This window comes from Rhinolophus ferrumequinum, chromosome 6 (assembly GCF_004115265.2).
Source record: "Rhinolophus ferrumequinum isolate MPI-CBG mRhiFer1 chromosome 6, mRhiFer1_v1.p, whole genome shotgun sequence".
In the NCBI taxonomy this organism is placed as follows: domain Eukaryota; kingdom Metazoa; phylum Chordata; class Mammalia; order Chiroptera; family Rhinolophidae; genus Rhinolophus; species Rhinolophus ferrumequinum.
Genome location: NC_046289.1, coordinates 34,655,601 through 34,680,200, shown reverse-complemented (window position 1 = coordinate 34,680,200; position 24,600 = coordinate 34,655,601). Strand labels below are relative to the sequence as shown.

The 24,600-nt window shown below is 36.5% G+C and overlaps 1 protein-coding gene across 3 annotated transcripts in view; it reads left to right on the top strand.

The window, feature by feature from the left end:
• Positions 1-5,054: 5,054 nt before the first annotated feature.
• The window catches only part of PCNX4 (pecanex 4), a 37,616-nt gene continuing 18,070 nt past the window's right edge, over positions 5,055-24,600 (top strand). Inside the window, exons 1-5 of one of the 3 annotated variants that reach the window (XM_033109177.1) lie at positions 5,055-5,521; positions 18,968-19,711; positions 23,449-23,628; positions 23,716-23,834; positions 24,486-24,586. In XM_033109177.1, the coding sequence (XP_032965068.1) occupies positions 19,023-19,711; positions 23,449-23,628; positions 23,716-23,834; positions 24,486-24,586 (1,089 nt within the window). In that variant the 5' untranslated portion in view covers positions 5,055-5,521; positions 18,968-19,022. Of the gene's footprint in view, positions 5,522-18,967; positions 19,832-23,448; positions 23,629-23,715; positions 24,231-24,485; positions 24,587-24,600 lie in introns of those variants that run through there. The other 2 variants (XM_033109176.1, XM_033109179.1) reach the window with 2 other exon arrangements.

The window sequence follows — 24,600 nt, the reverse complement described above, 5'->3', positions numbered from 1 at the left end:
TATTGTTGTTGTTATTTACATTTTATGTATAAATTTTATTTACCAAATGTTGTTTCATTTTCCCTAAATATTTCTCTGTGAGTAACCTCTAGTTTTCATATTTTTAAATATATTAACCTGAAGAGATAATCATAATGTAGGCTGTAGGAAATAATTCTAACCAGTGTGGACTTTTCCACTCAACAGCATAGTATCCATGAGCCTGCAAAGATTTTAAGAGGGTGTATAAGCTTTCCACTACCTTAGGCAAAACCTCTCTCTCTTCCCTACCCCCACATTCGTAATTACAACTTCAAACAGAAATTTTATCAGGCAACATGTTCATCGAATTTCCTTATATATTCATCTATAGGACAGTGAAGATAATGTTCACACATTCTAAACAGTGGGTACATTTATAAACAAAGAAAATTAATGAGCAAATGCCAGGAAAAGGACACCTATTTGAGGTTACTACTTCAATTACAGCTTTAGATATTAATATTACTAATCAGAAGATATCATATCCTTGATAATACTGTCAATAGAAGAGGTTAATTGATATTCCAAAACGAGTATAGGGCACTGAGGATAAACACTATGAAATCTGCCTAGTCAACTCCTAATTAGGTGTGCCAAAATAAAGGGGAATTATTGTAATTAATTCAGATCTGTGTGTAAAAATTTTTATAAAGAGTCAAACTGTAAATATTCCTGTGGATATTTACAGAGTTTGGTTACTCTTAAAATTTGATCTTTCATTGAAGTTATATTCACAAACTTTTACAAAATTTAACATACTTTTTAAAAAATGAAACTCTAGCCTTTTAAAGATTCCAATTGATTAATTTTCAGTCTAATTCTGTGTTCTCTTTTTAAACATCCAAAATAAGTTTCTATCAGTGACAGATGGCAACTAGATTTATGGCGATCACGTCATAAAGTATATGTCAAATCACTATATCGTACACCCGAAACTAATAATATTGTATGCCAACTATACTTCAATAAAAAAACCAAAATGTTTCCAGTGGTGATAACTTTCTAAAATAATAATTGAAACACTCCTAAAGTTAAAAATCTAATCTGTGAAGTTATTGATGTGAAACAATAATAAAATTTTTTAATAGCTATGGAAGAAAATTCAAAATGCTTGATCAAAACCAAAATCTGAGAAATTCTATCCTTTTACCCTACACTCATCAGGAATTACTGTAAATTTTTCAGAATTATAATTGAAAATATATTGTATTTTACAACAAATTGTATTTAATTGTATCTAAAACCAAATTAACGGCAAAGCTATGATTACATTATACACTATTTGATGGTTCTGTGTATGAATGTTTACCTGGTCTGCAATTTTTTTCTATATTAAAGCAGTTTCAGTATGAAACTTAGTGATTAACAATTGGTCACTCCCTTTCATATAAGATCTTTCATATCCTCATAATTCAATGTCACCCAACCCACATCCCTGTGAACATGTTGGGACATACTAAAATTTCTACCCACCACATGCCCATTCATTTATATGCATATCAGTATCTGTGGTATAAAGCAATGAGATTAATTTCAACAAGCCATGTAAGAAGTCGATTATTTTATTTTACAATGCCTTTATTCTCTCTTGATTATTTTTTTCATGCCTACTAATATCCAAAACTTGGTATTCTCTTCCAATCTTATGATTTCAACTTTTTTTTTAATGTAAAATACTCGCAAATGTCTATGCCTTGACCTCTCCCCCAAGGTCCAATCCTTTATTTCTAACTGGACATAACCCACAAGTAACACATAATGTCTCGAAGCAGATTATCTTTCTTCCCAAAACTAGTCTTCCTCCTGTGCTTGCTTATTTTAGGGTACCTCAAACTTAGTGGTTACCCAGCTTGAAGGTTGGGCTCATCTTTTTTCTTTAGTCTCCTTACCACCATATCCCACTTTCACCCCAATCCAGTCCTTTACCAAATTTTAGCAATCTACTGCCTTGCCCTGGAAATTCAGCTTCCTAATTCCCTGAGGCCATTTCACGCCTTCTTTAACTCATCAGATTCTGTGCTGCAGCTCCGCATGGTTATTTACAGAGCCCTCTGGTAAATAGTCTGTGGGCAAGGGAGCAGAGTGAGGATTTTACAGTTGTTGCTATTGTTGTTGTTTTACTTTCTGGTGAGAGGAGTAACTTGGGTATGAATTGAAAATGGGCATTACCATTACACAAAAACATGTATGCCTTTAATATACCTGGATAAACATTTTCTCTGACTGAAGCAGCAGCTCCAGATTTTGGGGAGAGTTTCGTTTTATGTGAATCAGCAGGGTGACAAAAAATTATGGATTTTGGAGATGTACAGATGTACTCAATTCCAGATCTTATCATTTTACTTTTCTAAAACTCAGACTCCTTATATTTGAAATGAGAACAATAATGACCTACTTCATAAGGTTAAGATTAAATAAGGTATATACGTATCTTACTCTATAAATGCCCTAAATATTTGTTAAATGTATGAATGTACCCCTACCTGGAACACCTCCTCTCCTACATCTTTATCCAGCTAACCTCTACTTGTCTTTTAAAATTCAATTACAGTCATCTGAATTTTCCAAAAATGATTTATGGGTCCCACTTCTGTGTTTCTAAGCTCCAGTACATATCTGTTTATCACACACTCTAACTACTGATGTCCTTGTTGGTCTCCCAAGTGATATTTTGGTAAATTCCTTGAGGATAGGGATCATACTTTATTTGACTTTGTATCTACAGCAATTAGTGTGGTGCTTGGCAAATAGCATCCACTATATTTCAATAAATGTTGAATGAATACTTTATACACAAAGTAACCAAAAGCATTGTACCATAAGCTTTACTAATTTTATTCTAAGATAGTGCAAAGTACAAACATATTGGGAAAAAAGAGAAATTTAACTACCAAATATCTACAGCAGGTATTTCAACAACAAAAATGTTCATTCTGGTTGGGTCATGTGTAATTCAAGGTGATGCACACAGGCATCATATATATACACAGCTCTCTACATAAGGATAATATCTCATACTCACTAACCATTTAAGCTGTGCCAGTTAGGTCCCTTACTAAGCCGTTTAGTTATTTGATTTAATCCTATTTACCTTAACTCCCTCTGGGTTAAGTTCTGTCTCCATTGTTAGGCCCTGCCCCCCCCCCCCTTTTCTTTTACAAGATATGGAAAGTGAGCAACAGAAAGATTAGGTAGCTGAAAGATGACACAAGTAGTGAGCGGTGGTATCAGGGTTCCAACTCAGGCTTCCTGACTCCAGAGCTTCTACTCTTAACCACACTACACTGACTTCCTACAAGTAGCTGATTTTTCAGAGATGTTTAGTGTGATACTCTGACCCAGGATGACTGGGGATATGTCTCTCCCAAGAGTAGACAATATTGTGGATGGACCAAGAGCACATTTTCCCTTCATATCGAACTATAAAAGGTTCTATCTCTAAATTGTGCCCCTGACAAGTCTATGTACATCACTGACACTGCATGTGGGTTTTCTTCCACTTTTTCAATAAACTACATTTTTCCTCTGGCTAGAGTTGGATCTTCTTTTTTATAAGCCTTGGGTTTCTTTTAATATTAAAACAAAAGTTTTTCCAATTATGGTTTGAAAACCTAAAAGCTTAAAAGAACTAAGCCATCATTTCCAGTAAAGCCAGGAAAAAAAAAAAAAAGACCACATGTATAACTTTGAGATAAGGAAATCCAAAGCCATTCAGAAGTCCCAAGTATGCAGAATTGCTAAGGTATCAATCGCAAGGGGAAACCGCGGGTACCTTGATACTGACACATTGGCTTCAAAGATCCCTTACAGGAGCCTCTAAATCAGGGGTGTCCAAACTTTTTTCAACTTTTTTCACCAAGGGCCATATGCGATATAATATACAAACAGCCGGGCCACTCACTCAAGGTGAAGTATGTATTGCCTCACCTGGTTTATTTAAGTAAACTAAATATATTTTTGGAATTTGCTGCAGGCCAATTAAAAATGGATCATGAGATGATGTAATTAATACAGAATTGTACACCTGAAATCTATGTAATTTTACTAATAATTGTCACCCCAATAAATTTAAAGAAAAAATGGATCACGGTTGGCCCACGGGTGCAGTATGGACACCCCCGCTCTAAATCATTTGAGACCAATTTAAAACTCTCAGGCGATAGGTGCTTGAGGATTACTGGTAGACTTCCAACCAGAAGATGTCCAGAATAAGGGTAGAAATGAAATCACGGAAAATGGAGGTTGTAGGAGGAACAGGGCATATGGATAACTTTTAAACTAGCAAAACTGGAGACTTCGTGGACACCCTGTAAAGATTCCTGGATCTGAAATTGATGCTAAGTAATAACAGTTCGCCACTTTTTTTTCCCCCCAATTGGAACATGGGAACTTCACCTTATTTTATTAATGAACAGACACTTTAGTAACATGTTTCATTGATGGACAGTTTGGTTCTTTGTATTTAAGTATGCAGTCACAATCCACTCATGGGGGGGGGGGGATGCAATAATGGGACTTTAGCACGCACTTACCCGTGTTTCCAGGAAAATAAGACCTAGCCAGCCAACCAGCACTAATGTATGTTTTGGAAAAAAAATTAATGTATGACCCAGTCTTATATGTTATATAAGACATGGTCTAATAGAAAAATAAGACCAGGTCTTATATTAATTTTTGCTTATAAGACGTATTAGAGGTGATTGTCCAGCTAGGTCTTATTTTCAGGGAAACATGGTAAATGCAATTCCAAATCTTCCAAGCTGAATAGGATGTATGAAGTATCACTCAAAGATATTTATTACCCTCGGTATGTTGGGTGGTGACGGCCACAGAGCGGGTGTGGTTAATTAATGAGGGTCGCAGGACCCTGAGTGGTTGGAGATGCACACTCCGCAGTCAGACCACCCAAGGCCTGCTACTCGCAAAATGGCGACCGCAGCGCCGTCTATCTGCGCGAGAGCACCACCCTGCGGAGGAACGTCACGTCACCAAGGCAACGACGCTCCTGCGTAAGGGTGCGGCCCGGGTGAAAGTTCAGGATTAGGTGTCGGGACCCCTTGTCGCTGCTGCAGCGTCTGGGCCCAAGGTGGAGCCAGGGCGTGAGCGACTCCCACGGCCCTCCGCGAGGCAAGTGTTGGCCCAGGCCTGGAGAGGACGAAGCGCAGCTCTTCTCCCGATCCGCCCCGCCTGGCCGGCGGGAAGGGAGGCACCCAGAAGCCAGCGGAGGCCGGGGGTGTGGCGAGTCCGGCGCCCGGCCCGCCCCCGAGCGCGCGCTTAGTTCCGCGCCGGGTGGCGGCTGCCAGAGTTGACGTTAGCTATGGAAACGCGGAAAGTGCCTGGGCACGATCGAGCTGAGCCGGTTGCCAGGCCGCCACAGCTTCTCTGCCTCCGTGCCCGGATCGCAGGCAGCCTCCCTGCGGGAGCGCCCAACCCGGGATTACCTGCAAAAATGCAGTTCCCGGGATGCCTTCGTATTGCCTCTTCCCTCGGGTGACTAGAGGTACGTTTGATCCCCGGCACTCACATGGGGACTTCTTGGTCGCTTTAATTTCCAAGGCTGCTCAGCCACGTTGCTCTTGCAGTTTTAATTGCGACAGATTTATCGTTCTTTGTTATAAAACCTTTATGTGCATTTATTGCACATTTTAAGACGTAAGATGACCTCAAGTCGCCAGAGGCATCAATCCGGTGTGATTTTAACTTTCTTAGGAAAGACTATTTTAGCCTGTTGACTTACAGTATTTTGTTTCTAAGACACACTTGTGAAATGGAAAATGTTATTTTTGAGCCTTGATTTAGGGGTGGCCTTTATCCCAATAAAGTTCACATACTATGTATGCCCTTAGTACAGGACTTTTTCTCTCCTTATCTCTAACTAAACCACATTTGCCCCAAATCCATCAACTCATGGCACCGTGGACATGAATTACTCTTTACCCACTGATCTGCTCCCTCTCACCACAAGTCTGTCCAGGATGAGCGTTTACTTCCATGAAGTCTGCTCCGTCAGAAGTTATTTATCAGACCTCTGAATTATCTGCTCAATTATTATTTTTTCTCTTATTCTGCTGTATATTATTAGGTGTTTTTTTGTTTGTTGTTTGTTTTTGGTTAACTCATTCCTGCAGTTAGAGCAAAGACCATCCTTTATATATCATTCCGTGTCCTCTGCCAACCATACTAAATCCCCAAATCTTTATGATAGCATCCAGAGCCAGATTCAAGGTTCAGATATTGCCATTTCAGTAATTTACATTTTGGGGGTACACATTAGCTACTCTTAAATTTCCTACTTAAAAAGCTGCCTACTAGTTATTAACTGCCACAGAAAATACCAGGTCGGGACCTTTTTTGTTTTATAGTACTAATATAAGATAATATTGAATGTCAACTGTAATTGAAAAATTAAAAATAAAAAAAATTATTGAGATATGATTCACATTTCATACAATTCACCCATCAAAAGTGTACAATTCAGGGAGTTTTAGTATAGTCACGGAACTGTGCAGTCAAATTTAGAACATTTTCATCACCCCAGAAAGAAGCCCTGTACCTTTAAACAATCACTCTCCCTTGCTCTCCCATTCTCATTATCCCCTCCAGCCATAAGCAAACACAAATCTACTTTTTGCCTTTATAGATTCGCTTTTTGGACATTTTGTATAAATGGAATCATACAATATGTGGCCTTTGTGATTGGCTTCGTCCACTTAGAATTCTGTTTTCAAGGTTCATCCCATGTCACATGTATCAGTACTTCACTCTTGTTTATAGCCTAATGATCTTCTATTGTACGGATATGCCATATTTTATTTCATTCTTTGCTGGACATTTGGGTTGTTTCTGTTTTTTAGCTATTAATAATATTTCTGCCATGACGGTTCATGTACAAATTTTTGTATAGACTTTTATGTTTTCATTTCTCTTGGGTAAATACCTAGGAATGGAATTGGTAAGTCATATGGTCACTATGTTTAGCCTCTTGAGGAACTGCCAGACTGTTTTCCAAAGCAGCTGCACCATTTTACATTACCACTTGAGGGTTCTAATTTCTCCACAACCTCACTAATACTTTTTATTGTCTATTTGATAGCCAGTCAAGTGGATTAAAGTGGGATCTCCTTGTGGTTTTGATTTGCATTTCCCTAATGAGTAATGACATTGAGCACCATCTCATGGGGCTTATTGGCATATGTATATTATCTTTGGAAAAATGTCTATTCAGATCCTTTGCCCAGTTTTAAGTTGAGTTACTTGTTTTTTCATTATTGAGTTGTAAGAGTTTTTATATATTCCAGATAAAAGTCCCATATATATATAAATTGCAAAAATTTTCTCCCATTCTGTGGGTTGCTTTTCACTTTTTTGACAGTGAGAACCTTTTCTTTTAGACACTTTCCCACTTGTGTTTATGTCTTACCAAGGAGTCCTATGTGACAGTGCCTTCTTACTGGCTTAGCTAACAAAAGTTGCCCATTTTGACAATCTGTAGTTTTCTCTCAGGCCCACCTTTCCCTGAAAACGCTTTCTCTTAGCCTTCTGTTTCTCTATCCTCAAAATAAAATTCCCTTTCATTTAGCAATAGCTTGGTGTGATTGAAAAACTCAGTCTGCTACCAACTGACATTGTATATTGGTTAAATCACTTAATATTACCGGTTCTCCATTTTCTTTTCTGTAAAATAAATGGATTTATTTCTGGTAATTCATATGAGTGGTATATAGTTTATTCACCTAATACTTGATTTTGAAAGAAAAGCATGTTAACCTACTTGAATTTATAATGGGTAAGATGTTTGAGGTATGAGAAGAGTAGATTGAGGTAGGAATAGAAGTATTGGCTGGCCCTGCTGTACATTTATCATGCTCTGATGTGAACTTTGGCTATTTCCTACCATCTTAGTTTTCCATAAGTAATGGAATGCTATCAGTTCATATTCTAGTGTTGTACATTTCCAAAGGGTGAATCCTAGAGCCAACTCATCATTCCACCTCTGAAGCATTGACAATACCTGCAATAAATAGACCCTTTGAGATGTCTAGCACCCTTCCCATCTAATAATATTTCTCTCAACAAACCAATTCCGGTAAATGTACAGAAAACTCTTAGATTCAGAGACCCTCCAAAATATTGAGTTTGAATAAATACTATTTTGTAGATTCAAAGAGATATTGATGTGCTTGTTCTTTCTGTTTAAGACTTTTTCTTTTCATTTCATAATTGATAAACTGTAACATGAAATGGATTTTTCATGTTTAAGACCAAATGTCTTTCAAAAGGCCCTTCAGAAATTAGCTGTTTTTCCATGGCATGCATTCAAGTTAAGATCCCATAGAGTACTTTCAGAATTATAGGGGTAGCTATCTTTGCATCTCTAGATTCCTACTAGTACCCTCAACAGTTAGTACTTGGCTATGAAAAAAGTCCATATGTGCATACTTTTTAGGATTGCTCTGATAGTAACAGAGCAACTTTTATCCAGAGCTCTTTTATCCAGAGCAACTGAGAATTAAGTTGTTTCATATCTTGCTTTTTGAGTGCTTAGCTGGAGGCCATTTTGTTTCTTTTCTAGACGTGAAGTTTTTTTGTTTTCCAAACTAGTAAAGGTGCTGATGTTTGGAAAACAGATATACATACATGTAACAAGTATTCTCAGAGATATAGACCATATTCATGAAATAATAATAGGATTCTATAAAAAGGAACATCCAGGGTTTAAAGAAGTGCTCTTAGAAATTTAAAATAAGAAAGAAAAAGTTGAATAAAATTTGACAATAGTAAGCTTCCTGAAAGTAAACAAAAATACAATTGAGGCACAATGCGGAAGTGCTCGGTATATATGTTTGGATTCAATATAACCTCTCATCTCTTAGGATGATTAATTTATATATATATTTATTTTTGTTGAGATAACTGTTGGCGAGGATGTGGAGAAATTGGAGCCCCTTATGCTGGTGGTAGAAATGCAAAATGGTGCTTCTACTATGGAAAACAGTATGGAGGGTCCTCAAAAAATTAAAAATAGAACTGTCATATGACTCAACAATTCCACTTATGGATGTTTATCCAAAAGAATGGAAATCAGTATCTCAAAGAGATATTTGCACCCCCATGTTCATGCAGCATTATTCATAATAGCCAAAAACTAGAAGTAAACAAGTGTCCATCAACAGATGAATGGCTAGGAGGGGTCCAGTCAAGATGGCAGAGTAAATAAATGCCATGCTTACCTCCTCTCACAACCACATCAAAATTACAACTAAACTATAGAACAATCATCATGGAGAATCACCTGAACTGAAGCCCTACAACTAAGGACATACAGAAGAAGCCTCCTGGAGACTGGTAGGAGGGGCAGAGATGCAGAATGACCTAGTCCCACACCTACGTGTGACCATCAAAAACTGGGAGAGATAATCTTGGCTGTGGAGGTCCCCCTCAGAGGAGTGACGGATCCCAGGCTCACACCAGGCCCCCCAGTCCAGGGTTCCAGTGCCGGGGAGATAAGTCCTCATCACTTCTGGCTGTGAAAACCAGGGGAGATTGTGGCTGAGTGAGACAAGGGTGACTGCAGTCTTAGGTGCTCCACTTAAAGGGTCCACCCATGGACTCACTTGCTGATGGACTTGCACTGGGGCAGCAGCTCAAAAGGCACTAGGGACATATGGGGAGGAACTGAGTTGTCTGGCTTCAGAGCGAGGGTTGGAGAGGCAACTTTCTCCCAGATGGAGAAGCTGGTATAAGCAATTGTTTCTTTTTTGAGCCCTCCCCCAACCCAATGTGCAGACACAGGCAGCTGCCATATCTGAGTTTCCATCAACCTGGCTAACACCTTTCATTTGCCCCATCCTGATTCTCTTAGACCCCACCCAACTTTGGGGTACACCAAAGCAGCTCCCAGTGGCTTTTCCATATAAATGGCCTGTCTTGGCTCATTCTGCACACTTTCCTGAAATCTTTCAAAGGTTCACAAAACCTAAACAAGCAGCATTTGGCCTCAGCATGTCCCATACCTCTGTCTGCGCAGCCCTAAGGCTGGCACTAATGGCAGGTATCCCTAGTTCATGGTTTTGCCTCTCGAGGCACCTCCAAGCCCAGCCCGGGCAACAGCCATCTTTGGATTACATTGTGGCTCATGCCAGGTGGGCCCAGGCAGAGCACAGGCTGTAGCTAAAGTTGGCCTTCAGTGGGGCCCCTCCCAGGAGGTCCTGGGGCTGGCACCCAGTGGGTAGTTTCAGACCATCCTGAGCATTACTCGGCCACCACCATGGATGACACCCAAAGTGCAAGCTTGGCAAGTACCAGAGCCCTGCAAAAGCGAATCTTGCTCCATAGGGTCAGACCCTGCACAGCAGCAACTCCCATTGACATGCAAATAGCAACCAAAGCTCAACTACAAGAGAAGGGCACACACAACCCATACAAGGGACACACATAGAGCACCTGACTCAGGTGACCAGGGATACTGGGCCATTGGGCCCCCCAGGATACCTACTACACAAGGCCACTCTACTAAGAATGCAACATAACAGCCCTACCTAATACATAGGAACAAACACAGGGAGGCAGCCAAAATGGGGAGACAAACATGTCCCAAATAAAAGAACAGAACAAAGTTCCAGAAAAAACTAAAAATGGAGACAGGCAATCTACCAGACTCAGAGTTCAAAACACTGGTTATAAGGATGCTCATTGATCTCATGAAGAACTTCAACAAAGTGATAGGAAACATAAAAATGGAGATAGGAAACATTAAAAAGAACTGGACAAAGAATACAATAACTGAAATGAAGAATATATTAGAGGGAATCAACAGATTAGATGAAGCAGAGGATCGAATCAGCAATTTAGAAGATAAGGTAGCAGAAAACACCCAAACAACAGCAAAAAGAAAAAAATCCAAAAAACTGAGGATAGTTTAAGGGACCTCTAAGACAACATCAAGCATACCAATATTCACATCATAGGGGTACCACAAGGAGAAGAGAGAGAGCAAGGAATTGAAAACCTATTTGAAGAAATAATGATGGAAAACTCCCCTAACCTGGCAAAGGAAATAAACATACAAGCCCAGAAAGAACACACAGTCCCAAAGAAGATGAACCCAAAGAGGCCCACACCAAGACACATCATAATTAAAATGCCAAAGGTTAAAGACAAAGAATCTTGAAAGAGAAAAGTAGTTACCTACAAGGGAGCTCCCATAAGACTGTCAGATGATTTCTAAACAGAAACTTTGCAGAAGGGATTGGTATGAAATATTCAATGCTGAAATGCAAGGACCTACAACCAAGGGGTACTCTATGCAGCAAGGCTATCATTTAAAATAAAAGTACAGATAAAGAGCTTCCCAGACAAGAAAAAGCTTAAGGAATTCGTCGCCACCAGAGTTAAAGGAATCTTAGAGAGACTCCTTTAAGACAAAATATAAAAAACAAAAAAATTGAATAATAAAATGGCAATAACTACATATCTATCAGTATTGATTTTAAATGTAAATGAATTAAATGCTCCAATCAAAAGATAGCGTGGTTGAGTGGATAAGAAAACAAGACCCTTACATATGCTGCCTACAAGAGACTCACTTTAGATCGAAAGGCACACAACAGACTGAAAGTAAAGGGATGGTAAACTATATTTCATGAAAATGGAAATGAAAAAACCAACAAAAAACTGGGTAGCAATATTTTGCCAGACAAAATAGACTTTAAAACAAAGACTATAACGAGACAAAGAAGGACCCAGTAATTCCACTTCTGGGTATTTATCTGAAAAAAAAACCAAAATGCTACTTCAAGAGGACATGTGCATCCATATGTTCATTGCAGCATTATCAATTCATCGCTGGATTGAATTGATAAAGAACAGGTGGTACATATACACAATGTAATATTGCTTAGCCATGGAAGGGAATGAATGGGTTTTTGTCATCTGTGGACATGGATGGACATGGAGGGTATTGTGCTGACTGGAGCATGTCAGATAGAGAAAGACAGATGCCACGTGATTTTGCTTATATGTAGAATCTAAAGAACAAGATAAATGAACAAACTCATAGATACACAGAACATTTTGATGGTTGCCAGATGGGAGGGGGTTACGGGTGGGTGAAAAAAGGGGAAGGGATTAAGTACAAATTGGTAGTTACAAAATAGTCATGGGGATGTAAAGTAAAGCACAGGGAATATAGTCAATAATATGGTAATAACTATGTACAGTACCAGTTGGGTACTAGTCAAGATGAGTATAATTTAAGGGACCTCTGGGACACCTAGTCAGGTGGATCACTTTGTAAATTACATAAATGTCTAACCACTATGCTGTGTACCTGAAACTAATATAAAATAATATTGAATGTCAACTGTAATTGAAAAAATTTTTAAAGGGGCTGAGGTGAAGGGGAATAAGAGGTCAAATTTCCAGGTATAAAACAAATAAGTGAAGGGGATGTAATGTACAGCATAGGGAATATAGTTAATAATATTGTGATAGTGTGGTATGGTATCAAATTGTTACTGGACTTATCATGGTGATGACTTCTTTAGGTATAGAAATGTTGAATGACTATGGTGTACACCTAAAACTAATATAAATAATATTGTATATCACCTATATTTTAATAAAAAAAATTTTAAACAGATGAGTGGATAGAAAAAAAGTGGTATACACATACAATCAGATATTATTTGGCCCTAAAAAAAAGAAAACCTTGTCAAATGGAACAATATGTATGAGTCTTGAAAACATTATAGTTTTAAGTGAAATAAGCAAGTCACAGGATGAATACTGCATGATTCCACTTATATGAGATATCTAAAATTGTCAAACTCCTTGACACAGAGTAGAATGATGATTGCCAGGGCATTAGGGGAAGAAGAAATGGAGAGTTGTTGTTTAACAAGTATAAAGTTTCGGTTACACAAGATGAATAATTCTAGAAATCTGTACCACCTTGTGTTGCTAGTTCACAGTACTCTATTGTATACTTTAAATTTTGTTAAGAGTGTAGATCTCATGTTAAGTGTTCTCAGCATAAAAAAAAAAAATCTAAATCTAATAGAATAGAAAAAATATGTATTCAATGAATGAAATAATCAATAAAAATAAGATAGATGTTTTAAAAGTAATTTTTGCTAAACAAAAATCAAACAATTGCTAAAACTTCTATTCCTAAGAATTCTATTTGCCAAACTTAGGAAACTACAACTATAGTAAAGTCCAAAAAAAAAAATGCCACTTTTTGTGATTCCTTTCTTTCTTTTAGGGGATTTTCATACTGGTGTCTTGCGTGATTGCCAAGTTAAAGTTTTGGTATCTAAGAATTCCCTCCTAGTACACTGCCGAATTGATCTCTGTTTCATACCCTTTTGGATAATCCATAAGAAACGTGGCCCAAATTCCAAATACAGTAACATTTCTATGGTGGTTTTGTTTTCACACTTTCAGAGAACTATATAAAGAAAGTATATGGCCTAAATTAGTGTTCTAATGCCATCTTTATCACTTAACCTGTTTTTTCACAGCTTTTTCCCCCTTAAGCCTTGAGCCGTTTTTCATTTTAACATGGAGGTAGCAGCCATATAAATGCATCAATCTGTCCAGGAATTAACAGTCTTCCAAAGAATATGGCAAATTCTCATTCAGGGATTAAGTTTTAGCTATTCTGGTTTTATTTTCCATGATAGTAATCCAATTAGGATTTAGAAGATCTCTCTATGTTGTTTCCTACAAACAAAATATTTTTTAAATACTCCAGGATCTGTAATTAAAAGTCAAACAATACCAATTTATCATAAGTTTTGCTTTAATGAATTTCCAGCATTTGTCATGTAACCCTTTTTTATCCTTAAGATATTAGGAAAAAATACCCATACTTTAAATTACTCTTTCAGCAACCTGATGTACTTGCTACCTGTCAAATTTCCCTCATAATTTTTTTCCTTGTGTACCTTTGTTCGTGACTTTCCTCCTTGACTGGTAGGTATTTATCTTTTTAATTCTCCTTGGCTTAGTAAGATCCTGTTTGAAGCCCAGACCAATATTTCTCAAAGTAGTTTCCATAAAACGTGTATAGACACATGATCTATTATTGGATATTGTGGGGAAAAATGAGTACCATGGTCAAATAAGTTTGGAAAACTCAAATGATCCACTTTAAGCAGGTTTGCTATGGTTTTATTCTTAACTTCAAAGATGTCTCAAAATCTTTACTGATACCCTTTGTGACTCTTCAAGATGATAATCTAGTGTATAAGTTCTCAAACTTCTTTGACCATAGACTGCTTTTCAAGAAACATTCTGTAGGGCAAGTAATCCTGTGTCCTTCAGCCTTTCTTTTAATACCCCATTAAAATAACTTAAGTCACTACCCCAGTGCCCTTCCCCATGCTTCTAAGGCTTCTTGAGGGAACTTACATTCTCCTCATACTTCTTGGTCTGCTCTCACTTCATTACTGATTGCTCCTGCCTTATTTTGCCTCTTGTGCCTCTGTTCTACCTCGGCCTTTCTCTCCTGGTATGAACTAGCTCCTCCATCCTTACTTACAATGAAGAAAATTAAAGTGTAGCATCGGACAGGGAACAAATTAAAATTGGACTTCTGACATGTTAAAATTCTCCAGCCATTTCCTTCTCCATGGGAGAAACTCAGCCATGTTTATCCCTCAGGCCCATGCTGCTCCTATACTGCTTCGGGATATATTGCTCTATGCAAAATCTTCTCTGAGACAATAATACTATCAGTAGATACCATTATTTATTCCATAATAAAAAATAAGTGAAGATACTTTGCAAACAATTAAAAACTGGGAATAAAGAATTCATGGGTTTACTATTTGGAGTGGGGCAAGTTGTGCTGGAAGATTTCAAAAACAGTAAAAACTCAACCTCCCTTTTAAACAGCAATACTTAATGTTTTCTAACTTAAATCATATTATTTAAACAATGCCATTCCATGCCAAGGTATTTTACTAAGTATTATGGAGAATTAGAAGTATCTCAAGATTTGGCCCCTACCCACAAATTAGTTGAGAGAAAAAATACATATGAAGAGAATATGTGAAGAGGTGAGCAATACAAGAAATGCCGTAAATTGATATATGTTACAAAGTGAGTAGTATAAACAAGCAATGTTTTTGATACACAGAGAGAAGAGAGGCACAATTTTGCCTAAGTGTTCTGCAAAATTTTCAGAAAGGAGTAGACTGAATCTTGATTGTTGACTAAGATTATTAATTAGGGAAGAGAGTAGCTTACATCTAGGCAAAGGAGAGGGCTTGAGCAGAGGCACCCAGAATGAAAAGCGCAGGATGTGTTTGCAGGGCATGGGGTTGAGAGTTGAGGATATTTGGTGATTTGAAGAGGTGTGAAAATGTTGTATGTAAAATACACAAACAGCCTAGTGTGTATGCCTTCTGAATCTTTTTACTCAAATACAAACTACACAAATGAATACACACAAATGTATGTACTCTTTAAAAAAAAACATGTAATCATCAGTATTTGTTTTGGTTTTCAATATATTGTGGGCATCTTTCCATGTTTCCACATCAACAGATCTTCACAATATTCTATTTGGAATACAATCACAAGGTATTTTAATGGGTAAGAACATTTAAATTAAACTTTACAAAAGACTCAGACGTACTAAAAGTTAAAAGAATAGGGGTGGTAACAGGCAGCAAGTAGATAATCTGGCTTATAAGGTACCCGTCAGTTTTTGGTTTCCTTTCCAAGCAAGCCATGTCACCCTTGTTCCTGACTTGCCTAAGTGGGGCAGGAGGGGCCAGCTTTTCCTAACTACCCCAGGGCATTTCAGGCACTTCCACCCTCTTCAAAAACCCCAGCCATCCCAGTTCATTTTCCTGTCCGATGGCATCTTCCATAGATAATTGAAATCAGAATGTTTACCACCAATCACAGGAGTGTGCCTTTGTTTACCGTATAGCTTCTACAAAACAATCATATCAATACAGTATACTGAACCTGACATCAGTACAGGAGATAAGCTCGTTCAGAGGGGAGGGAGGCAATCTTCATTCCCTGGGATTGAACTGTCAACCACTAAGGTTCCATTTGGCCTTGTGGTTCTGCTCCTTTGTGAGTATTTACTAGAGGACTGTCATGTGAGTAAAAGCTGTGAGAACCTAGACCAATGGCTTGGAAATACAAGACAATAAATGTTCACAGTTTAAGAACTTGTTAACAGTATAACAAGAGGTGTTCTAAGGCAGTAATTCTTAATGGTCACCCCAAAATCTTCTGTGATGCCCAAAAGCTCTCTCTAGGGCTGATTTTGTTTGGATAGAACTGACATGCCGAAAGACTATTTTAAACTGACTGGAAGAAAGGCTATTTTATAATGGCTTTAAGTTTTTTGTTCATGGTAAAAATACGGATAACAAAGTTTACCATCTTAATCATTTTAAGTGTACAGTTCTGTGGTATTAAGTACATTATCACATACTTAATACCACTTATCAGCCATCCATCCCCATGACTCTTTTTCCATCTTGTAAAACTCTATATCCATTAAATAATAACTCCCCATTCTCCTCTCCCTCCAGCCCATGCTAACCACCATTCTACTATCTATCTAGGATTTTAATTATTCAAATACAATCATACAGTATTTGTCTTATTGTGATTGGCTTATTTCACTTAGCATTATATGCTGAAGGTGCATCCATGTTGTAGCATATTTCAGGATTTCCTTCCTTTTTTAAGGCTGGATAATATTCCCTTGTAAGTATATACTACATTTTGTTTATCCATTGATCCTTCAATGGACATTTGGGTTGCTTCCACAGTTTAGTTATTGTGAATAATGCTGCTATGAACATGGATATACAAATATCTCTGAGACCCTGCTTTCAATTCTTTGGGGTATATATCCAGAAGTGGGATTCCTAGGTCATATAGTAATTCAATTTTTAATTTTTTGAAGAACCACCATAGTATTTTCCACAGAGGATGTACCATTTACATTCCTACCAACAGTGGACAAGGGTTCCAATTTTTCCGGCTCCTCGCCAGTACTTGTTTTTTGTTTTTTTGATAGTAGCCATTCTAATGGGTATGAGGTATTATTTCATTATAGTTTTGATTTTCATTTCCCTAATGATTAGTGATGTTGAGCATCTTTTCATTTGCTTATTGGAATTTTTACATCTTTGGAGAAATGTCTATTTAAGTCCATTGCCCATTTTTGAATTGGGTTGTTTGTTTTTTTGTTGTTGAGTTTTAGGAGTTCTCCATATATTTTGGATATTAATCCCTTATCAGGTGTACGATATGCAAACATTTTCTCCCATTCTGTGGGTTGTCTTTTCATGCTGTTGGTAGTGTCTTGTGATGCACACCATTTTTTAATTTTTATGAAGTCCAATTTGTCTATTTTTTCTTTTGCTACCTGTACATTTGGTGTCATATCCAAGAAGTCATTGCCAAATTCAATCTTGGAAGCTTTTGTCTTGTGTTTTCTTCTAAGAGTTTTATTGTTTTAGGTCTTACATTTAGGTCTTTTGATCCATGTTGAGGTAATTTTTGTATATGGTATTAGGTAGAGTCTGACTTCATTCTTTTACATGTGGATACCCGGTTTGCCCAGCACAATTTGCTGCTAAGACTGTGCTTTCCCCCACTGAATGGTCTTGGCACCCTTGTCAAATATTTGACCATATACGTGAGGGTTTATTTCTGGGCTCTCTAGTCTATTCCATTGGTCTATATGAAGATGGCTTTAAACATAATTTTTCTTTTCTAGCCGAGTATATCCCTGAGGTAATACTTTGCTAGCTGACTTTGTGTCAAGCAGCTATTTTTCAGAATAAGCTACTGAGTATATCCCAGGAAAAGGAAAAGTAGAGAATCCATATTACTTGATTCTTAGATTTTTGTAGACTTTAAATTAAAATAATCTAGACTAAACCATGTACAGGTCCTGCTATTGTTTCAAATGCTTCCCTAGTGCTGGCAGATTTTTTTTGGAAAGTGACAATGGAAAGAAACTGAAATTTGAATCATGAAGAGGTTTGCCTATGGTAATATAGCTAATAATAAGAATTACTCTGACACCTGAAGTCTTTTGATTTCCAGTTCATTGTCCAGTTCATTGTACTACATGTTGAGCTGCCAATCGCTTTTTATTGAAATGATACTATTTTAACAGGATTTGACTTTTTAAATTATTGGAAAATCCTAAATTTATTATAACTAAGTGATGTGACTAACACCTAGTATTCCTATTTGTTTTCCACTTCTATGCCCATTGTAATTCAAGGGAATTATAGAGAATACCCCTATTTTCTAGGACAGGGGTTAGTAAACTATGACCTACAGGCTACATCTGGTCCACAGCCTGTTTGGGTAAATATAAAGTTTTATTGGAGCACAACCACTTACATCCATTTATGTTGGATGTAATAGATTATGTTACATCTATTATCTATGGCTGCTTTTCTGCTACAACAGCAGAGTTGAGTCATTGTAACAGAGACCACATGGTCCACAAAGCCTGAAATATTTACTTTTGGCCCTTTACAGAAAAAGTTTGCTGAACCACATAGTAGAGGAAAAAATTAAACAAATAACAAAAGCTCTCAGGAAATGTTAAACCACTGGCAGATGTGAGTTGAAAGTATTGGTTTTTGAACTTTACTTTGTCTTCAAAATCTAAAAATATGAGTTAACTTAAAATCTACTTCCAAAGATTAAGTTCTTGATAACTTAATAATGGATATACTTTTTTTTTCAAATAAAAAACAATTTAGCAGTTCTTTGTTTAGTGTCAAGTATGTGTCAAGTAATGGGGAGGAGCTAGAGAAGTAAAGTTATAAGTCCTGACTTTGAAGGAACTAAGGAGATAAAATAGAAATGTGGGGTTCCACCCCCGCCATGTTTTAAGTATGACATTTTCAAATAATGACTTTTTTCCTTTGTTTTTTAGAGACTGCTGTGTTACAGAAAAGGATGTGCTTTCAGAATAATCCTGAGCGAGAAGGATGAGTCCAGATGTGCCTCTGCTGAATGATTACAAAAAGGACTTCTTTCTGAAGCGCTTTCCACAGACTGTTCTTGGAGGCCCACGACTCAAATTAGGCTATTATGCCCCTCCTTACATCTATGTTAATCAAATTATCCTTTTTCTGATGCCATGTGCTTTGGGTGGAATAGGAACTCTTTTGTACCAGTTAGGCATCCTGGAAGATTATTACACAGCAGCACTCTCAGGTGGACTAATGCTTTTCACTGCATTTGTCATCCAGTTCACAAGTTTATACGCCAGAAACAAATCAGTGATGGTAGAAAGAATACTAACCACAGATATCTTAGCAGAGGAAGATGAACATGAATTTACAAGTTGTGCTGGTGCTGAGACTATCAAATTTCTAATTCCTGGCAAGAAATATATAGCCAATACGGTTTTTCATTCTGTTCTTGCTGGGTTAGTGTGTGGTCTTGGAACGTGGTATCTGCTCCCGAAAAGAATAACCTTGCTGTATGGCAGTGCAGGAGGCACTATTGTACTGGTTTTTTTTGGATGGATAACATTATGTACAGGAGAATATTCATTAATTGTAAATACGGCTATAGAGACTGCAACTTTCCAAACCCAGGATACTTACGAAATCACTCCTCTTATGAGACCTCTTTATATATTTTTCTTTGTTTCTGTAGATCTTGCACACAGGTAATAAGCTATCAAATATGAAATAACTTGCTTTGTTTTTAAGCATATATAATAAGAGCCATAGTATTTAAAAAAAAATGAATCTGTGAATTGGAAGTCATCATGACCAAACCATTGGGGGTAGGTTGTTTCGATGATTAATCTCTTAGGACTAATCGCTGTTAAACATAATACTAAAGCAGTAATTAAATCTTATTGAAGAGTAAAAGTAAACCCTTTATAAGATAAAATAAGCAAAATTTCAGTACTGTGTTTCACTTAAATAAGGAGCAATGAATCTGTAAGATAGCCTGACTGAAGCCTATGAAAAGAGATGGAACTTTGTGAGGAGAAAATGAATTAAAAATGTATATACATAAATATTATGTACAGATTGAGTGCATTTAAGATGAATAATTTATTTCTAATTTTGTTATATAACTATATAGAAAATTATTTCCAAAATTGTTTGATAAACCCTTTTGCTTGCCTTTTCTAAATCTGACTTTTCTTTCCCTGTTTCTTTAGATTGCAGCTTTCTCTTTCAGTTTAGTATCTAGGTAGAAATGTACTGTCATGTTATGGACTGAATGTTTGTATTCCCGTATGTTTAAAGCTCTAAGCCCCCATGTGATGGTATTTGGAGATGGGGCCTTTGGGAGGTGATTAGGTCATCAGGTTGGCCCGAGTCTGATGGGATTAGAGCCCTTGTAAGGAGAGACACCAGAGACCCTGATCCCTCTGCCGTGTGAGGATGCACTGAGAAGCTGGCTGTCTGCAAGCCAGGAAGACAGTTCTCACTAGAAACCCACCATGAAGGCACTCTGATCTCATACTTTCTGCTCCCAGACCTGGGAGAAATTTCTATTGTTTGAGCCTCCTAGTCTCTGGTATTTTGTTATGGCAGCCCAAAATAAAACAAGGCATTTCAAAATATTTAGCCAGTTTGTGTACTGAAACTGACCTATTCTTAGGTGTCTGCTATTTCTTAATTCTTAATCTCCTCTCATTGTGCTACATTTACGGACCATTGGACACTATAATACCCTTGTAGTTCTTCCCCTAATTTAATGTGCAAGGGGAGAATTACTTTATGAGAAATTCATTTATATTGGTTTCTTAGTACCACTACCATTTACTAACTATAAAATATATTAGTTAAATGGTTGATTTTGAAAATTTAGCAATAAAGTTGAGTTTAAATGTATGTATATACATTTGACCTCTTTTAAATGATTTAAGTTTATAGGATTATTATTTTCAGAATACAGATTAAGTTACTATATGACTGCCGTTTCTGAAATCAGAAATTATATACCTGCTATAATACATCTTTGCATCTAAAATGATGCCCTAGGTTCTTCAATTAAAAGAAAATCTCAGACAGTTAATTTATAATTTGGTTACCTTGACTTTATGCATTACTCATTTCTAAATAAAAGAGCATAAAATGTTTTTCACTATATTGTAGTTGGATTTAATATACAGTTTGATAATTACAAAGAAAAATTTTAACTGTAAAAAGACAAAAGCAGTATTCAAATCTACTTTTTCAAATGACATTTTTGTGTAGAAAAATTACCTCACACTTCACTTTTAGAAAATTTTTAGCTTCTGATTAACAAACTAATAAAGAATCAAAATGATCTTTATACAGTAGGTATGATACTGCAGATAGGTAATATATGAAATATGTATAGTTCAAATTTGGACAGTGTCAAATATATCAAATTGTGTTTTAATTTTATTTCAGAGAATGTGAACGTTGAAGAGATGAGTTCCACAGTGTTGTCATTTTTTTCTCTTTTCCCATTCTTTATTCTACCCAGTACAGTTGTATGTTAATAACTTAAATGACTCTTTCAGTGCAGTTTTATCAAAGATAAGTGTTAAAGCTACAATGCTTTGTTCATAGACTCTAAGGAATTGTTTGAATGGATGATGCATATTTACATCATCTTAACCACTATAAAAAAATATCTTTATTTCTGGGCATGTGGATCATAGCAAGTGTGTAGAAGTTGAAATATCTTTATGGGTATTCTATTCAAAACAAACTGTTTTTTCTCGAGGGTTAGATTTTTTGCTGTACAAAGTTCCTGTTACATTATCAGAAAAATTAGAACTTAAACATTTTTTTCATATAAAAGAATTAACCACAATAATCATCTATTGGGCTGAGTAATATACTCAGGAAAGTAACCAGTGTTTGGTTACTTCAGTCACAGATCCTTATATTTATTTATGATATCCTTGGGTATAAATATTTTTCTGTGCCATTGCTTATCATTTACGTTAAGAACAAAAATATTTGGGTAGTAAATGGAATGTGGGTAAAATATTTCCTGAGTACATTATTTTTACACAAATTATCTTATCCTTGAATATGTTAACAAGAGAAGTGTTGTCTTTAAAAAGAAAAAAAGCTATACAAATCTACATGTTTTCCTTGACCTCCTGTGGCTTATTGTGTGTGATTTGATTTTCTTTGCTTCTTCAGTGTTTTCTTCACAGAAAGAAATGAATTTTATTTTAAAACCATGCTACAGAAAGTATTGTCTTCTAATTTAGCATCACATTGTTAACCTTGTGTTCATTCTCTGCTTATAAAAATTTGAAGGACATACATTATGAGACAGTACATTAGCTGGCATAGTTCTGGTGTGTGTGAGGAAACACATTATGTCATTATTATATCCATACTTGCTATACATTTGCTTCTGGATTGTTAACATACACTTAAGTGGTGATTATTTCAGAAGTCGCCTTTTTCCTTGACTTTGATGTCTAGCAGCTCAGGTATTCAAGTACAATTATGCTATAAATTTTGTTGAGATTTAGTTTTCTCTTTTGGAAGTTATCTCTTGAACTCCATAAGTACTATGACATTGTTGGTTTCCAGACAAGGTGTTTGGTTAACTTCATTCCAAAAAATTAGTAACGTATTGGCAATGTTTATTCTTCTCTTATTAAATTATTTAAAATCATTTAATGATGTTACATTTAACTGGTTAGTGTTGAGTCAAGAACCAGTTTGTTTACTTAAGAGATGCCATCTCTAATTTTTGAAATTGTGTCCCTACCACTGTGTGTACAAAATAGAAACAATATTATAAATGCTATTAATAGTTAAGTTTCCAGGCAAAGCCACAGAGACACATTCAACTCTAAGGTTGCTAACTTCTGATATTATCTATACAGACTTCAAATTCTGGAATGTGGGAGCAAGACAGTGTAGGAGAGAGAAGGAAAAAGGGAAGAGCTTCCTCTCTTTGCTAGCTACTAATGTGTGAACAGTAGTAAGGTGTTGGCTTTCTCAGAGTTACTTGCAACTTTACATTTAAAAATTTTATACTCTAAAGCATCATTGATAGAATTTCAGCCAATGTAGTTTAGACATTTAAGGGAGAAATACTTTTTCTCTGGGCTCAGTTCGGTTTTACAGATTCCTAAATTCAATTTTACTTAGAAAAGTATTTTTAATTACATCATCCTTCTTTCCACATTTGAATCCACATACTCTCTAAGTGTTAAAATTAGACACAACTGAGTAGGGGTAGTTCCTGAAATAGGGGAAGGACAATAATCACAATTTATGTGTGTTGAGCTCTTGTAAATTGGGACTAGGACCTTTCTGTAAATGTCCTTTATAGGAGGATGGTGTGTGGGGTGGAGGGGGTGTATGTGTTGTTTTGTTTTTCCTGGGAAGATCCTCTTCTATAATTTCTTATGATGTAATTGTTTTCTTTTTCCTGCAGGTTTATGGTAAATGTACCAGCTCTAGAACAAATGAATCAGATTTTACACATTCTGTTTATATTTTTACCTTTTCTGTGGGCACTCGGCACTCTGCCCCCGCCCGATGCACTTTTCTTATGGGCAATGGAGCAGGTTTTAGAGTTTGGCCTTGGAGGCTCATCTATGTCAACCCATCCACGGTAATTATTTCAAATATTTAAGTTATATGTAACATATTCATAAAGAATTTTTTTTCTTTTAAAGCAAATTTTCTTTCTTCTCTGCAGGTTATTAATAATGTTCATCGTTTCTGTTGGAACAGCTATAACGTCGTATTTCATTCCCAGTACTGTTGGAGTGGTGCTTTTCATGACTGGACTTGGGTTCCTACTGAGTCTTAACCTGAGTGAGATGGGTTTTATCTTCAAATGCAGTATAACAAGACACAGAGTTGGAACCAAATCTAAGGCCTTACCCAGTGGTTCAGAAAAACAACTTACTTGGAAGGAATGCCTTTTCTACATCATGATATTAGTCTTGGCTCTTTTAGAAAGTATTTTGCTGCATCACTTTGCTTGTTGCTCACAGATTTCTAAAAACAGTCCCCAAGCTATTGTTGGCTATATTTTGATGGTATTACTTATAACACTATGGATACTTAGAGAAATTCAGAGTGTCTATATCTTTGGAATTTTCCGAAACCCTTTCTATCCAAAGGATGTGCAAACTGTGACGTTATTCTTAGAGAAGCAAGCAAGGCTCATGAAGATTGGTGTTGTCAGACGGATTTTGCTAAATCTAGGTAGGAAGGTAAAATCTACTAACCTTGTGTTATATCTGTGAAGTATACAGAAACATGAAATTCCCACATTTGTGTAATACTATACTTCATACAGTGTTTATTCTTTTATGGTTTGGTTTGTTCGTTTATTAGGATTTTTTATTTTCAGTTACTTGCTTAAATGTACATTTAAAAAACCTCGTATTGGCCAAAATAAAATATTATAGAAGGGGTTACTTTGCCTTAATTAGATTTGTCTTTTTCTGTTTGTCTTAGTGTCACCTTTTGCTATGATAGCATTTCTTTCACTGGACACTTCCTTACAAGGGCTGCACTCTGTGTCTGTCTCCATTGGATTCACAAGAGCTTTTAGAATGGTAATCCTAACATG